The sequence below is a fragment of the Lontra canadensis genome, unplaced genomic scaffold, assembly GCF_010015895.1.
Source record: "Lontra canadensis isolate GAN:19392208 unplaced genomic scaffold, GSC_riverotter_1.0 scaffold50, whole genome shotgun sequence".
NCBI classification, from domain to species: Eukaryota; Metazoa; Chordata; class Mammalia; order Carnivora; family Mustelidae; genus Lontra; species Lontra canadensis.
The window spans coordinates 3,419,533-3,433,501 of NW_022631044.1; the positions used below are offsets into that span (position 1 = coordinate 3,419,533).

General features: G+C 38.7%; 1 protein-coding gene across 13 annotated transcripts in view; it reads left to right on the forward strand.

Moving 5' to 3' along the window:
* The window catches only part of AAK1 (AP2 associated kinase 1), a 166,550-nt gene that overhangs the window by 76,535 nt on the left and 76,046 nt on the right, over positions 1–13,969 (forward strand). For all 13 annotated transcript variants that reach the window (XM_032873728.1, XM_032873727.1, XM_032873732.1 and 10 more), the window contains exon 3: positions 1,234–1,352. In XM_032873728.1, the coding sequence (XP_032729619.1) occupies positions 1,234–1,352 (119 nt within the window). The remainder of the gene's footprint in view (positions 1–1,233; positions 1,353–13,969) is intronic.

Consider the following 13,969-nt stretch of genomic DNA (forward strand, 5'->3'; position numbering starts at 1 on the left):
GATCTAGAGAGTCACTGCTTTTGCTCTCTATCAGTTTTGCATGTGGCTGCTAGCCTCAGCACTACACCCGAGCCTCCGCTCAACTTCCCACACTGGTGACTTCCCTCTGTGTCCCTCTCCATCCAATCAAGGATCACCTGTGTACAAAGAATAGCCTCGAAACTTTGTTGTTGTTGCTGCTGCTACCCAGGGTCAATACGTGGGATGGTTCAAGCTAAATTATGATGGTCTATGAGCAGACAGATGGACTAAGTGCCCAGTCTTACTAATGCTTATCCCAAAGCTTTCAGCTTTGACAGCTTTGCAGCACCGTATCTCTCTATAACCCCCATTAACAATGGCACTGAACACCTCCTGCAGTGTTTGGGGAATGAGATCGAAGGAGGGAGTTCTAAGAATCTGTGGAATGCTAAGGTGTAACCAATCCAGAGCATTTGAGGATTTCTGTTAGAGTTATATAAAAAAAAATTTTAATGAATTTTGGTCTTTAAGAGAAAGGTTTGATGTGGGTGTTAAAACATCTGCCCACTAATTGAGTTATACTTTCCTGGCGTCTGCTGTGTTGAGGAACACTTTGATACCTATATTTTGTGTCTTCTCAGTAGCCCATAAGGCAGGAAAAACAGGAGAAATCCTCAAGGTCACTTGTCGATCGAAGTTGGGGGAGGGGTGAGGAGGGTTGAGAAGGAAAAGAAAGCATCTTGAGTTTTACAACTGTTATACAATTATTAAAATAATTTCCAAGCCTCTCTGGTTAAGTGCTGAGTTAATTTTTTTTTTTTTTAAGTTCTTGGTTGAATCTAATCTCTTTGAGCCTCTGTTTTCTCTAGCTAGTCATTGTCCTTAAGGGAAAAATAATACCCAACCTCACAGGATTGTAGTAAGAATTCAATAAGAACTCAAAGTGCCTAGGACAGTGGTTGGAATATATTTCTTTTTTCTTCCATCTGTTTGTTCATCTGTTTATGGGTAGGTTTTTTGCAAGATAATTACTATTCTTCTCTTTTCCTGACATAGGTGTTCAGCAGTTTTTCTGACTCTTGCCATCCAATCTCATGGTAATATCCCTGAGACCCTTGAATCCAAGAGTGCCTTCTAGGCCAGGCCAGCTCTTAGGCCCAGCTGATGATGGCATTGGTACCATTAACAGTGACAGCACAAAGCTGCAGCCACTGTGGTTGTCTGACTGGCTTTTTGAACATGACTCAGCTTGTATGTGTGTTTCCCTCACAGGTGGATTTGCCATTGTGTTTCTGGTGAGGACAAGCAATGGAATGAAATGTGCCTTGAAACGCATGTTTGTCAACAATGAGCATGATCTCCAGGTGTGCAAGAGAGAAATCCAGATAATGGTAAGGCTGCCCCTGAGACTTGGGATTGCTTGTTGAAAATGTGCCCTCTCCTAAGAAGGGTGATGGGGGGTTTGGGGAGGCTTGTTCCTTCCCTGAGATGGCAGAGGAGCCTCAGCACAAGATGCGAGTGAAGAGGCTTGGCGGTAGAGCTTGCTTCTGCCAGTTTGGTCACCGTTAGCTGGAGGTTGAGGAGGAAGGAGGGTGCTGAGAGAATTGACCAACTTTTAAGGTCAGAGAAATGCTTGTGCATCGGGATAAGTTTATTTCATGACTTCATTCCCAGAACTAACTATGGAATTTAATCCAGAAACCCTAGCTCTCCATTGAGCCTCCTCTTCTAGACTTGTCTACTCCCAATCCTGGTTTTTATCCCTCTTGAGCTTCTCAGCATTCTGTGAATATACCTTTGTGTTTTATACGTGTAGTTCTGTCCTCCAGAGATGGTTTTTCCTTTTCTTGGACTAGAAACCTCTTACTCATACATACCCTATGATTTCTTTTATAAAAGTCCAAGAACGAGCAAAAGTGATCTGTGGAAACAGAAATCAGGAAGTGGTCATCTGAGTGTGGGAAATTGACTAGAAGAAGGTGTGTGGGAACTTTCTGGGCCATAGAAACATTCTATATCTTGTTTTGGGTAGTGGTTATACAGGGCTATACAAGTGTTAGAATTCAACTGAATACCTTAAGATCTGTGCCTTATTACTATATGTAAATTATACCTCACATCTTTTTTATTTTTTATTTATTATTATTATTTTTTTAAAAGATTTTATTTATTTATTTATTTGACAGATAGAGATCACAAGTAGGCAGAGAGGCAGGCAGAGAGAGAGGAGGAAGCAGGCTCCCCGCCGAGCAGAGAGCCCCATGTGGGGCTCGATCCCAGGACCCTGGGACCATGACCTGAGCAGAAGGCAGAGGCTTTAACCCACTGAGCCACCCAGGCGCCCCTATACCTCACATCTTAAAAACTTTGTTTTCACAATTCAGATTCATACTGTGTTTAAAGAAAGAGTCCCTGTCAGAGATATATGCTGAAATATTTGTGGATGAAATAACATGATGTCTTAAAGTTAATGAGTAGATTTAGAAGAGAAAGTTGGCAGAGGGTTACAATCGAAGAAGAGCGGTGGGTATGTGGGAGTTTGATAGTCTCTTACTTTCACTTCTATTTGATATTATACATTAAAAAACTTAAGTAGTCTTTTTTTTTTTTTTTTCTTTAAGAGAGAGATCAAGTGTGGGGGGAAGGGGCAGTGAGAAAGGGAGAAAGAGAATCTTAAGCAGGCTCCACACCCGACACAGACACAGGCTCAGTCTTACGATCCTGAGATCATGACCTGAGCTGAAATCAAGAGTCAGAGGCTTAACTGACTGAGCCACCCAGGGGCCCCCTTAGATAGTCTTTTATTCCTTTCTGTTTCCACAATACTTTTGTTTATGCCAATTATATTGCTTATCTTTTTATCTTATAAGTAATTCTGCCATCAGAAGGTAAGTTTTTTAAAAAATCAGGACTGGGGCGCCTGGGTGGCTCAGTGGGTTAAGCCTCTGCCTTCAGCTCAGGTCATGATCTCAGGGTCCTGGGATCAAGCCGCACATCGGGCTCTTTGCTCAGTGGGGAACCTGCTTCCCCCTTCTCTATCTGCTTGCCTCTCTGCCCACTTGTGATCTCTATCAAATAAATAAATAAAATCTTTAAAAAAAATAAAGAAGGTCCGTCTTTAAAAAAAAATTAAAAGTAAAATAAAAAATCAGGACCTTTATATTTCAGCAGCCTGCTTGGCATAAAGTAAATACAGTCGATCCTTGAACAATACAGGGGCTGGGGAGTTGACCTCTGAAGAATTGAAAATCCTCATATTACTTTCAGCACCCCCAAAACTTAACTAGAAGCAGCCCGCTGTTGACTGCGAGTCTTACCGGTAACATAAACAGTCAACGCACATTTCGTATGTTGTATGTATTATACATGGTGTTCTTGAAATAAAGGAAGCTAAAGGAAAGAAAATATTAAGAAAATCATCAGGAGGGGCACCTGGGTGGCTCAGTGGGTTAAGTGGCTGACTCTCGATCTCAGTTTAGGTCTTAATCTCAGTGTTGTGAGTTCAAGCCCCACTTGGAGCCTACTTTAAAAAAAAGAAAAAAAAATCATAAGGAAAATAACATTTACTGAACTGTACCATATTTAAGTGAAGTGATAATACACATCTACATTCATGCTGTTCAAACTCCTGTTGTTCAGGTGTCATCTGTACTTAATAGACTTTTTGGATGAAATGAATGTATGAATAATGGTAATATCTGATTCAAATATTCACCTAGAGATGATTACTTTATGCCCAAAAGGTCCAAAAAGAGGTCCAAAAAAATGAGTGAAGGTGGCATTGTAGGGATTCCACTAGACTTTGCTTCCCTGTTCTCCGCTGTGGAGTTGGCCCTTCGGGCGCTACTTAGAGTAACCAGCTGTACGGCAGTTGGGTGAACTGAAAAAGACCTCGGGATTTTAGAGAGCCTCGTACTACTTTAGATTCCAAAAAGCTGAAACCATTTAAGAAACCATTTGCTGAGAGAAATAAGTGTTGTCATCATCATTGCAAAACAATAACAAAAAACCCCAAGGCTCAAATACATGGGGGCCCCAGATCCGTCCTCAAAGCATCAGTGTGCCCCCACGCCCCTCCACAGAGGACAACCAGACTCACTGCATCTCCGGCCAGCAGCCACTGGGTTTTCTGGCTGCTTCTCTTTGCCCCTCCTCCCCTTGTCCCTGCCTTGCTGAGCTCTCTCACACACACTCCCTTTCCTGTATTTGCTTCTGCTGTTTCCTCTGCCTGGAATGCCCTTCTCATTCATTCTCTGGCATTATGAAAGTAATCCCATTCTTTAACTTTCTCCCACTCGTTCAGAAACATGTTTGAGGGCTGGCTCTGTGCCAGGCGGGTGTGGAACTAGGAGGACATAGGCCCCTTACGAGGTCACAAATTAACACACCCGATCGGGAACTCGGTTACATGAATTCAAGTTCTGGTCCAGCTGTGTATTAGCTGGGGAAGATTTGGTTCTGTTTTGAGTTTATATTTTTTCACAACTTAAATCACATAGGTAAACTAAGCTTTTTCCCCAAAACTTCAAGCACTTCCCTGAGGGGCCCTCCTCTGTCACTGTAACATCCCAGAGACAACCACTTTTGGTTGATTCATTTGATGTGTTTCAAAATAACATGCTGATATTGCTAGTTCCTGATTTTTTTTTCTCCATTTTAGGCAATATATAGTATGGAAAGCAAAAATTTAGCTCTCTTTCATTCCCTGCACATCCTTCTCCCCAGATACCTGCAATCATGCTCACTTCCCATTCTGCTGCAAGAAGTTTTGGCAATATGTTAGTCACAGTAGTATTAGTTTTTACATGTATGAAAACACTGATCTTGCAGAGTCTTCTGGTGACTAGATTACTATTCCTTTTCTGTATAACTCTGTTTTCACTGGAATTAATAATCTTTTTCAATTTTTTGGTCTGTCTTTCCTGTGTACTTTTCAGCAGTTTAACCCCAAACTCTCCCTAGGCTCTAGAAATCATTAAAAAAAAAGAATACTTTTAATTGCATTTATGTGTTCTGTCCATTTAATCTTGAAGAAATCTCAGTCGCTTAACTCAGTGAAATCTGGTTTGGTTGCTCTCTAGGCCCAATTTACAGTCTTATCTTGGAATTTCTTAGTCATTCCCTTTGCCTCACTTTTTTGTTAGATTTCCTGACTTGGGTTTTTTGCTTTACTTCCTCATTTTGGTGGAGCTTATCCTGTGGTAGCTTCCTTATTCATAGTAGGTAAATTCTTGAGACCTTAAAAGTCTGGAAGTGTCTTTATTTTATGCTCACACATATGAAACCTTGTGTATAAAATTCTGGCTCAGAAATCATTTCATTCAGGTATTTGAAAACATGGCTGTACCATGTATTTTAGCTTTCACTATTGTGCATAGGAAGTTCGAAGTCATTCTAATATCGGCTCTCTGTGACCCATTTTTTTCCCCCTAGAAATTTATGTTTCCCCTTTGTTTACAGTGTACTGAAATACCTTGATGATACACCTTGCTGTGTACATTTATTATTTATTAATAAATGGTGTCCCCATGTAATCAAGAGACTCCTATCCTTGCATTGTGAGGAATTTTGGCCTGTCTCATTTGGTGATTTCCTTTTCTGTCTTCCTTTTGTCTGAAGTTGCTGTTATTTTGGATGTTGGTTCTCCTGAGTTGATTTTCTAATATTTCGTGTTTTCTCCCTTTTCTTTTTCTTTCTTTTTTTACCCCCTCTCTACTTTCCGGCAGATTTCCTCAGCTTTACATTCCAAACACCCTGTTGAATTTTTTATTTATCAGGCTTTTTAATTCCTAAGACCTTTCGGTTTGTTTTTGTTTTGATTTGAACTTTGATGAAATCCAGTTGATCTATTTTTTCTTTTTGTGGAACATGTTTCTGGTGTCATTTCTTAGAACTCTGCCTGCCCCTTGATTCTGAAGATTTTGCCTTTTTTTCCTTAAAATTTTTATAGTTTTACGTTTTACATTTAAGTCTGTGGTCCATTTTGAGTAAATGTTATGTAAGGTGTGAGACTTTTATTGAGATTCATTTTTTGCTTATTTGTTCCAGCAACCTTTGTTGAAAACGCTGTCTTTCTTCCATTGAATATGTTTGTCAGAAATTAGTCAGGCATATTTGTGAGGGTCCATCTTCAGAACGTCCTCTTTCTTTTTTTTTCTTAAAGATTTTATTGATTTATTTGATAGAGACACAGCGAGAAAGGGAACACAAGCTGGGGCGTAGGGAGTGGGAGATGGAGAAGCGGGCTTACTGCTGAGCAGGGAGCTGGATGTGGGGCTCAAACCCAGGACTCTAGGATCATGACCTGAGCCAAAGGCAGATGGTTGATGACTGAGCCACACAGGTGCCCCAGCCCTCCTCTGTTCTGTTCCCATTAATCTATATGGCTTTACCTCTACCAAATACCACACAACCTTGATTACTGTAGTTTTGTAAAAAGTCTGATTCCTCCTCCTTTTTTCCCCCTAAAATTATTTTACTTATTCTCATTTTTTTTGTCTTTTCACATAAATTTTAGAATAATCCTTATCTACAGAATGTCTTGCAAGTATTTTGATAGGAATTCCGTTAAACTTATATATGAATTTGGGGAGAATTGACATATTTTCTGTTCAGTTTTCCAATAAATGAACATGGTTCATCTCTCCATTTATTTGTATCTTTGATTTTTTTTCATCGGCTCTAAGGAAGCTTTGTACATATTCTTAGATTTAGACATAAGTTTTTGGTTTTGTTTTGAATGGTTATAAATGGTATTGGATTTTTGATTTTGGTGTCCATGTATTTATTGCTAGTATGTAGAAAACCAGTTGATTTTTTACTCATTCATTCATTCATTTTAGAGAGTGCCGGTGTGAGTGGGGGGAGGGGCAGAGGGAGAGAGAATCTCAAGCATACTCTTGACTGAGCGCAGAGCCCAACACGGGGCTCAATCCCACAACCCCGAAAGCATGACCTAAGCTGAAATCAAGAGTTGGACGCTTAACTGACTGAGTCACTCAGGTGCCCCAAACAAATGATTTTTCTGTGTTTATTTTTTATCCTGTAGCCTTGCTAAATTTGTTCACTAGTTTTGGAATTTTTTAAAAAAGAATTTATTTATTTGGGAGAGAAAGAATGAGAGAGAGAGAGAGAGAGAGCATAACAGGGGGGAAGGTTAGAGGGAGAAGCAGACTCCCACTGAGCAGGGAGCCTGATGTGGGATTCAGTCCCGGGATTCCAGAATCATGACCTGAACGGAAGGCAGCCACTCAACCAACTGAGCCACCCAGGCATCCCTAGTTCTAGAATTTTTTTCTATATTCCTTAAGATTTTCTATATAGACTATTGTGTTACCTGCAAAAAGAGGCAGTTTTATTTCTTCCTTTCTGATCTGTATCCTTTTAATTTCCTTTTCTAGTCTTCTTGCATTGGCTAGAATTTGCAATACTATGTTGGGTAAGAATGGTGAGTGGACATCCTTGCCTTCCTTCCAATCTTAGGAGGAAAGAATACTTTCACTATTAACCATAAGTTTAACTGTGGTTTTTTTAAATGAATTTAAAAAATAAATTTGAGGAAGTTTCCCTCCGTTCCTATTTTTCTAAGAGTTTTTAATCATGAATGGGTGTGTTGAAGTTTGTCAGATATTTTTTCTCTGCATCGAGTGATATGCTCATGTGGTATTTCTTCTTTAGCTTTAACATGGTGGATTATATTGACTGATTTTCAAATATCGAACCAAACTTGCATCCCTGTAGTAATCCCCACTTGGTCATGGTTTATAATTATTTTTATTTATTTTTGAATTCTATTTGTTAATATTTTGGATTTTTACAGCTATAGGGAGGGTTAATGGTCTGTAGTTTTGGGAGTTTTATTAAGCTTTTTCTGGTTTTGGTATTAGGGTAGTTCTGGCTTTATAGTATGAGTTGGGAGATGGGAAGTGTTCCCTCCTCTCTGTTTTCTGGAAAAGATTTTGTAGAATTGTAGAATTGTTCTTCTCCAATTAAGCATTTGTTGGAATTCTCCAGTGAAACCATCTGGGCCTGGGAATTTCTCTTTTGGCAGTTATTAATTTATAAAATCAGTTTCCTTAATACTTATAAGGCTATTTAAATTATGCTTTATATTAGGTGTGTTGTAATAGTTTGTATTTTTGTGGAATTGGTCCGTTTCATTTAATTTAAGTCCAATTTATGCATGTAGAGTTCGCTGTTAGTGATATTCTTGTATTATCCCTTAATTGTTCCGGGTCTGTGATAAAAATCCTGATTCATTCCTGATATTGGTAATTTGTATCTTATTTCTTTTTTCTTTGTTGGTATTGCTAGAGGTTTGCTGCTTGATGTTTTCAAAGACCCATTGCTTTGTTTAATTGATTTTTCTCTATTTTTCCATTTTTTATTTCATTGATTTTTATTTTTATACTTATTTATTATTTCTTTCTTTCTGCTTGCTTGGGTTTATTTTGTTCTTTTTTTCCTAGATACTTGAGGTGAGAGTTGACACACTGACATATCATTATCACCAAGAGTTCATAGTTTATTTTAGGTTAATTTGGTATTACACATTGAGTTTGGTATTGTGTTATGGATTTTGACAAAAGTATAAAATGTATCTACCATTATAGTATATGGAATAGTTTCACTACCCCAGACATTGCCTGTGCTCTGCCTGTTGATCCCACCAAATTGCCCAACCCCTGATAACCACCGATTTTTATTTTATTGTCTCCATAGTTTTGCCTTTATTTAGAACATCGTATAGTTGCAGTCATTCTGTGTGTAGCCTTTTCAGATTGGCTTCTTTCACTTTATATGAATTTAAGTTTCTTCCATGTCTTTTCATGGCTTGATAGCTCATTTCTTTGTAGAGCAGAATAATAGTCCATTGTATGGATGTTTCACAGTTTATCCATTCGTCTATTGAAGAACGTCTTGGTTGCTTCCAAGTTTTAGCAACTATGAATAAAAGCCACTATAAACATCTGTGTGCAGGTTTTGTGTGGGTAAAAATGTTCAGCTCATTTGAATATATTGCATAGATTATCAACTAAGCAACTATTATTTCAACTTTGAAGCTTTTTTTTTGTTTTTAAGCCAGTACTTAAATTTTTATTTTAATTTTACTCTATGTTTTAAAAATAATTTTTCTATTGTGGTCAAAACCAACTAAAAGTTTACCATCTTAACCATTTTTAAGTACACAGTGTTTTTAACTGTTGGCACAGTGTATGTAGCTGTTTTATGTACCTCATGTAAGTGGAATCATACAGTATTTGTCCTTCTATGACTGGCTTATTTCACTTACTATACTATTCTCATGGTTCATCCATATTGTAGAAATGACAAGATTTCTTTCTTTTTTAAGGTCGAGTCCTTTTCCATTATAAATATATGCCACATTTTCTTTAGCCATTTATCCATCAGTGAACATTTAGGTTGCTTCTACCCGTTGGTTATTGTGAATAATGCGCAGTGAACACGGATGCGCAAATATGTCTTCAAGATCCTGCTTTTTTTTTTTAAGGTTTTTTTTATTTATTTGACATAGAGAGATCACAAGTAGACAGAGAGGCAGGCAGAGAGAGAGGAGGAAGCAGGCTTCCTGCTGAGCAGAGAGCCCAATGTGGGGCTCGATCCCAGGACCCTGGGATCATGACCTGAGCCGAAGGCAGAGGCTTTAACCCATTGAGCCACCCACGCGCCCCCAAGATCCTGCTTTTAATTCTTTCAGATATACACCAAGAAGTGGGATTTCTGGGTAATATGGTAATTCTGTGTTTAATTTTCTGTTTTCCACTGGTGGCCGTACCAATTTACATTGCTACCAACAGTGCACAAGGGTTCTAATACCTCCACATCCTTGCCGGCATTTGTTATTGTCTGTGTGTGTTTGTTGAATAATGGCATCCGAACAGGCATGAAGTGTTACTTTCTTGTGATTTTGATTTGCACTTTCCTGATGCTTAGTGATGTTGAGCCATCTTTTCCTGTATTTGTTAACCATTTCTTTGTATAGCTTTTAAATATTCTATTTAATGTTACATATATTGGTTATACAAGAATACGTTATATACATAGATATAGTGTGTATATGAAGGTGGAAGTCTGGGCTCCCCACTTGGCTTTTGCTCGCGTGTCTGCAGGGAGGCGCTGCAGTTTTTTTCTGTGATTTTTGGCTGGAATAGAGTAGTTAGTGTCTGTGAATTTCTGTCTTTCCAGGCTGCCTTTTCCTGGCTTTGGCTAGAGAGAGTGGCTTTTATTGGTGTTTTTAACTCACCAGTTGCTTCAGTTTCTAGTCTGGTATATATGGGACAAAAAGAAAACTCGGGCAGCTCACCATCATTTCATTCCTCGGGCTCTAAAGTTTCTAGCTAGGCTGTTTTCTGTCCACATATCAGATCCTTCTTATTATGCTTTTTAAAATCTATTCTAGTGTCCAGAGTATTTATATTTAGTTGTACTTAGAAGGGAAAATAAGCAAAAGCACCTTGACTCCATTTTCCCGGAAATGGAAGTCTTCTTCAGTTTGTGCTTTTTTTTTTTTTCCTTAAAGATTTTATTTATTTATTTGACAGACAAAGATCACAAGTAGGCATAGAGGCAGGCGGCGGCGGGTGGGGGGAGGCAGGCTCCCTGCCGAGCAGAGACCCCCCCGATGCTGGACTTGATCCCAGGACCCTGGAATCATGACCTGAGCCGAAGGCAGAGGCTTTAACCCACTGAGCCACCCAGGCGCCCCAAGTTTGTGTTTTTTAAAAAACAAACTCTTTACATCATTTAGTAAGACTTTAGAAGGAAGCAGCAATAAAAGGAAGTATTCAACTTACTTAAAAATTTTTTTCTTACCATTTTAATCAAAAGCCCTTTGGGATGTTTTTAACCTTCCTAGGCTCAGACTTCTGTCAGATAGAGGCCAGACCCTAACCCTACCTCTCTCAAACAGTGTCAGAATTGTGAAAGGAATTGGAGGAGGCAACATGCTTTATAACAGGCTAAGGCTTGTGTGTTAGTGGTTGGAGAAGCAGCGTCCTCTCTGCACTGACAGCAGAGTGAGGATGTGTGTGTTGCACGCACCCAAACTCAAGAATGGTTAGTGGTTTCAACAGAGACATTTTATTTTGACAAATGCCATGTACCATTTACCAGGGTATGGTAGGAGGCCTTTAATAACATTTGGGACATGTGCCCTAATGGAACCAAAGGGATTTGGGTTTCTGGCAGACAATTGGAAGCTGAGTTTTGGAGTTCAGATTCCTTTACCCAAAGGCAGGAAAAGATGAATTAGTTTCAGACTTAAAGGGGTAAGAACTGAAGCCCAAGATGTACCAAGTGCTGTTCTGTTTTCACGTCTCCTGGCCCAGATGGATTCCATCTGTGGTGAGCTTGATAGTGAGGACAGGGAGCTACCACCAGTGACATTTGAAGCCTTGCTTTCAACAGAAGAGCTTGAAGATTTGAGGCAAGAAAATGTTTCCATATTCCTAAATGAGAAGGAAGGAAGATTGTGCACAGTAGGGACATCAGGATTGATGGGGGACAAGAATCTGGAACAGATTATTTAAAAAGATGCTTTGAAGCTGTTTTTTGTGTAAGAAAAGATATGTGTGTTTGTACATAATGCATAATATATACTGTTTGGATTTGCCTGAACAAAACACTGAAAGGATGCGAGAGAAAGGGAGGAAGGGTGAATGGGAGAAAGGGAAAGAAAGAGGGAGGGTTCCTTATAGAGGATGAGTACTGGAGTAGAAAAAAATTTCCTTTTTTTTTTTTTTTCTTTTTGAATGTTAGTATAGTATTTATTTTAAGCAGGGATCCAAAGAACCTTCAGGTTGGGTAAGAGCAGGCCATGTCATATCAACATCATGGCCTTTTTGGGAGGGTTTCTGGATGGGAACCTCAGGGGAGTGCACTAGGTCAGTGTCTAAAAATTGTGTCATTTGGGTAAGGACACTCACCAGAGGTCTGTGAGCAAGTTGGAGAGTCTAGGCTGGATTCTAGGAGTAATAGCTACTGTGGTTTGGTTCCTGATCAGTGGTTTGATATTAATTTGGAGGAAGATTTTTTGAAAAAAGCCCTGCAGCTTACCATTAGTTTTATGTTATTTTACATTCAGCAAATAACTTGGTTAAAGGGAAGACACACTTATCAATTATGTACCTAATATAAAGTTGGAAAATATAACCACTACATTGGGTAATAGAATCAGGATCCAAAATGATCCTTATGAATTGAAGCAATGGACTGATTCTAATGAGATGAAATAACAAGGCAAGGTCATACACTTGAATTTTGATTTTAACAATTCTACAAGTATAGTTCTGGGAAGGCAGAGATTTAAAGCAGTGTAAAATGGAAAAAGACTAGTATTTTAGCGGTCAATTAACTCAGTATGAATGTGTAGTGTAATGCAGCTGCCAAAAGGATAAAAATGCCATTTTTAGCTACGCTAATAAAATGAATAGTAGGTGATGAGGCTGGTCTGCTGTGCATGAGTCAGACCACACCTGGAGTATTCCATTCATTTCCTGGGGCCATTCTTGTCAAAGGGATACAGACAAAGCGAAGCATTTAAGTGGTGATGCAACTAAAAAAAGTGTCTATGAACATAGGTATATTTAACCTAGAGAAGAAAAAATTTAGAGTGTAAATAATAATATTTCAATTGTTTAGAAAGTGAAAAAGAAGACTTGTTCTTTTTGCTCTGAAGGGAGCAAGAGCTGGAAGTTTCCAGTTGGATGTAGGGAAGAACTCATCAACAGTACAAGCTGGCTGCAGTCGGGCTGAGGGTCCAAAGAAGTGACATTATTGTAAGAAAACTGCTTCTCAAAAGGCTCTAGTAGGGATTACATTTTGAGCTGCCTGACTACTCTGGATGAGTGCTGCTCGGAGAACCTTGTTTTCCTTTTCTTTCTCCCTCTTGCGTGTTTATTTTTTCCCTAGCTTGCCATGCTACTTTTCTTTGTAAATTGAGATAAAAATTCACCCTTTTAAATATAATTCAGTGATTTTTAGTATATTCACAGGTCATTTACCCATAACCTTGTATCTAATTCCAGAACTTTTTTTTTTTTTTTCATCATCTCTGAAGGAGACCCATCCCTGTTAGCAGTCACTCCTCATGCTCACTTTGCCATAGTCTTTGGCAAGCATAGTCCACTTTCTGGTATATGTTTGGGACATTTCATATAAATAGAATAATCTAATATATGGACTGTTATGACTTCTTCCACTTAGCATAATGTTTATGGTTTAACCATGCTAAGCATGGATGAGTGCCTTCTTTATCCATGTGATAGCATGTGTGAGTACCTTTTCCCTTTTCACGGCTGCTTAATACTCCGTGTGTGTGTGTGTGTGTGTGTGTGTGTGTGTGTATCACATTTTGTTTATCCTGATGGACATTTCAGTTGTTTCTGGTTTTTGGCTGCTAAGGACATTTGTGTACAAGTTTTTGTGTGAACATGGTGTTTCATTTCCCTTGGGTATATACACAGGATGAAATTGTTGCATCAAGTGGTAACTCTGCTTTTGGAAAAAATGCCAAACTGTTTTCCACAGGATCTTCACTATTTTATATTCTTCCAGCAACGTATGAAGATTCCAGTCTCCACATCCTTGGCAACATTTTTTATTGTTTCTATTTTTTGATTATAGGCATCCTTGTGGTTTGGAGTGATACCTCATTGTGGTTTTTATTTACGTTTTCCAAGTGATTAATGGCATTGAGCATCTTTTCATGTGCTTATCAGCCAATTTTATATGCTCTTTGGAGAAATGTCCATTCACATCCTTTGCCAATTTTTACATTATGCTGTCTTTTTATTGTTGAATTTAAGGGTTCTTTATATAGCTTGGATACTGGATCCTTATCAGGTGTATGGTTTGCAAATATTTTTTCCCCATTCTTTGCATTGTCTTTTGTTTTCTTATTACTGTCTTTTGAAGTGCTAAATTTTTAAATTTTGATGAAGTGTAGTTTTTTTCCCTTTGATTGCTTGTGCTTCAGGTGGTGTATCTA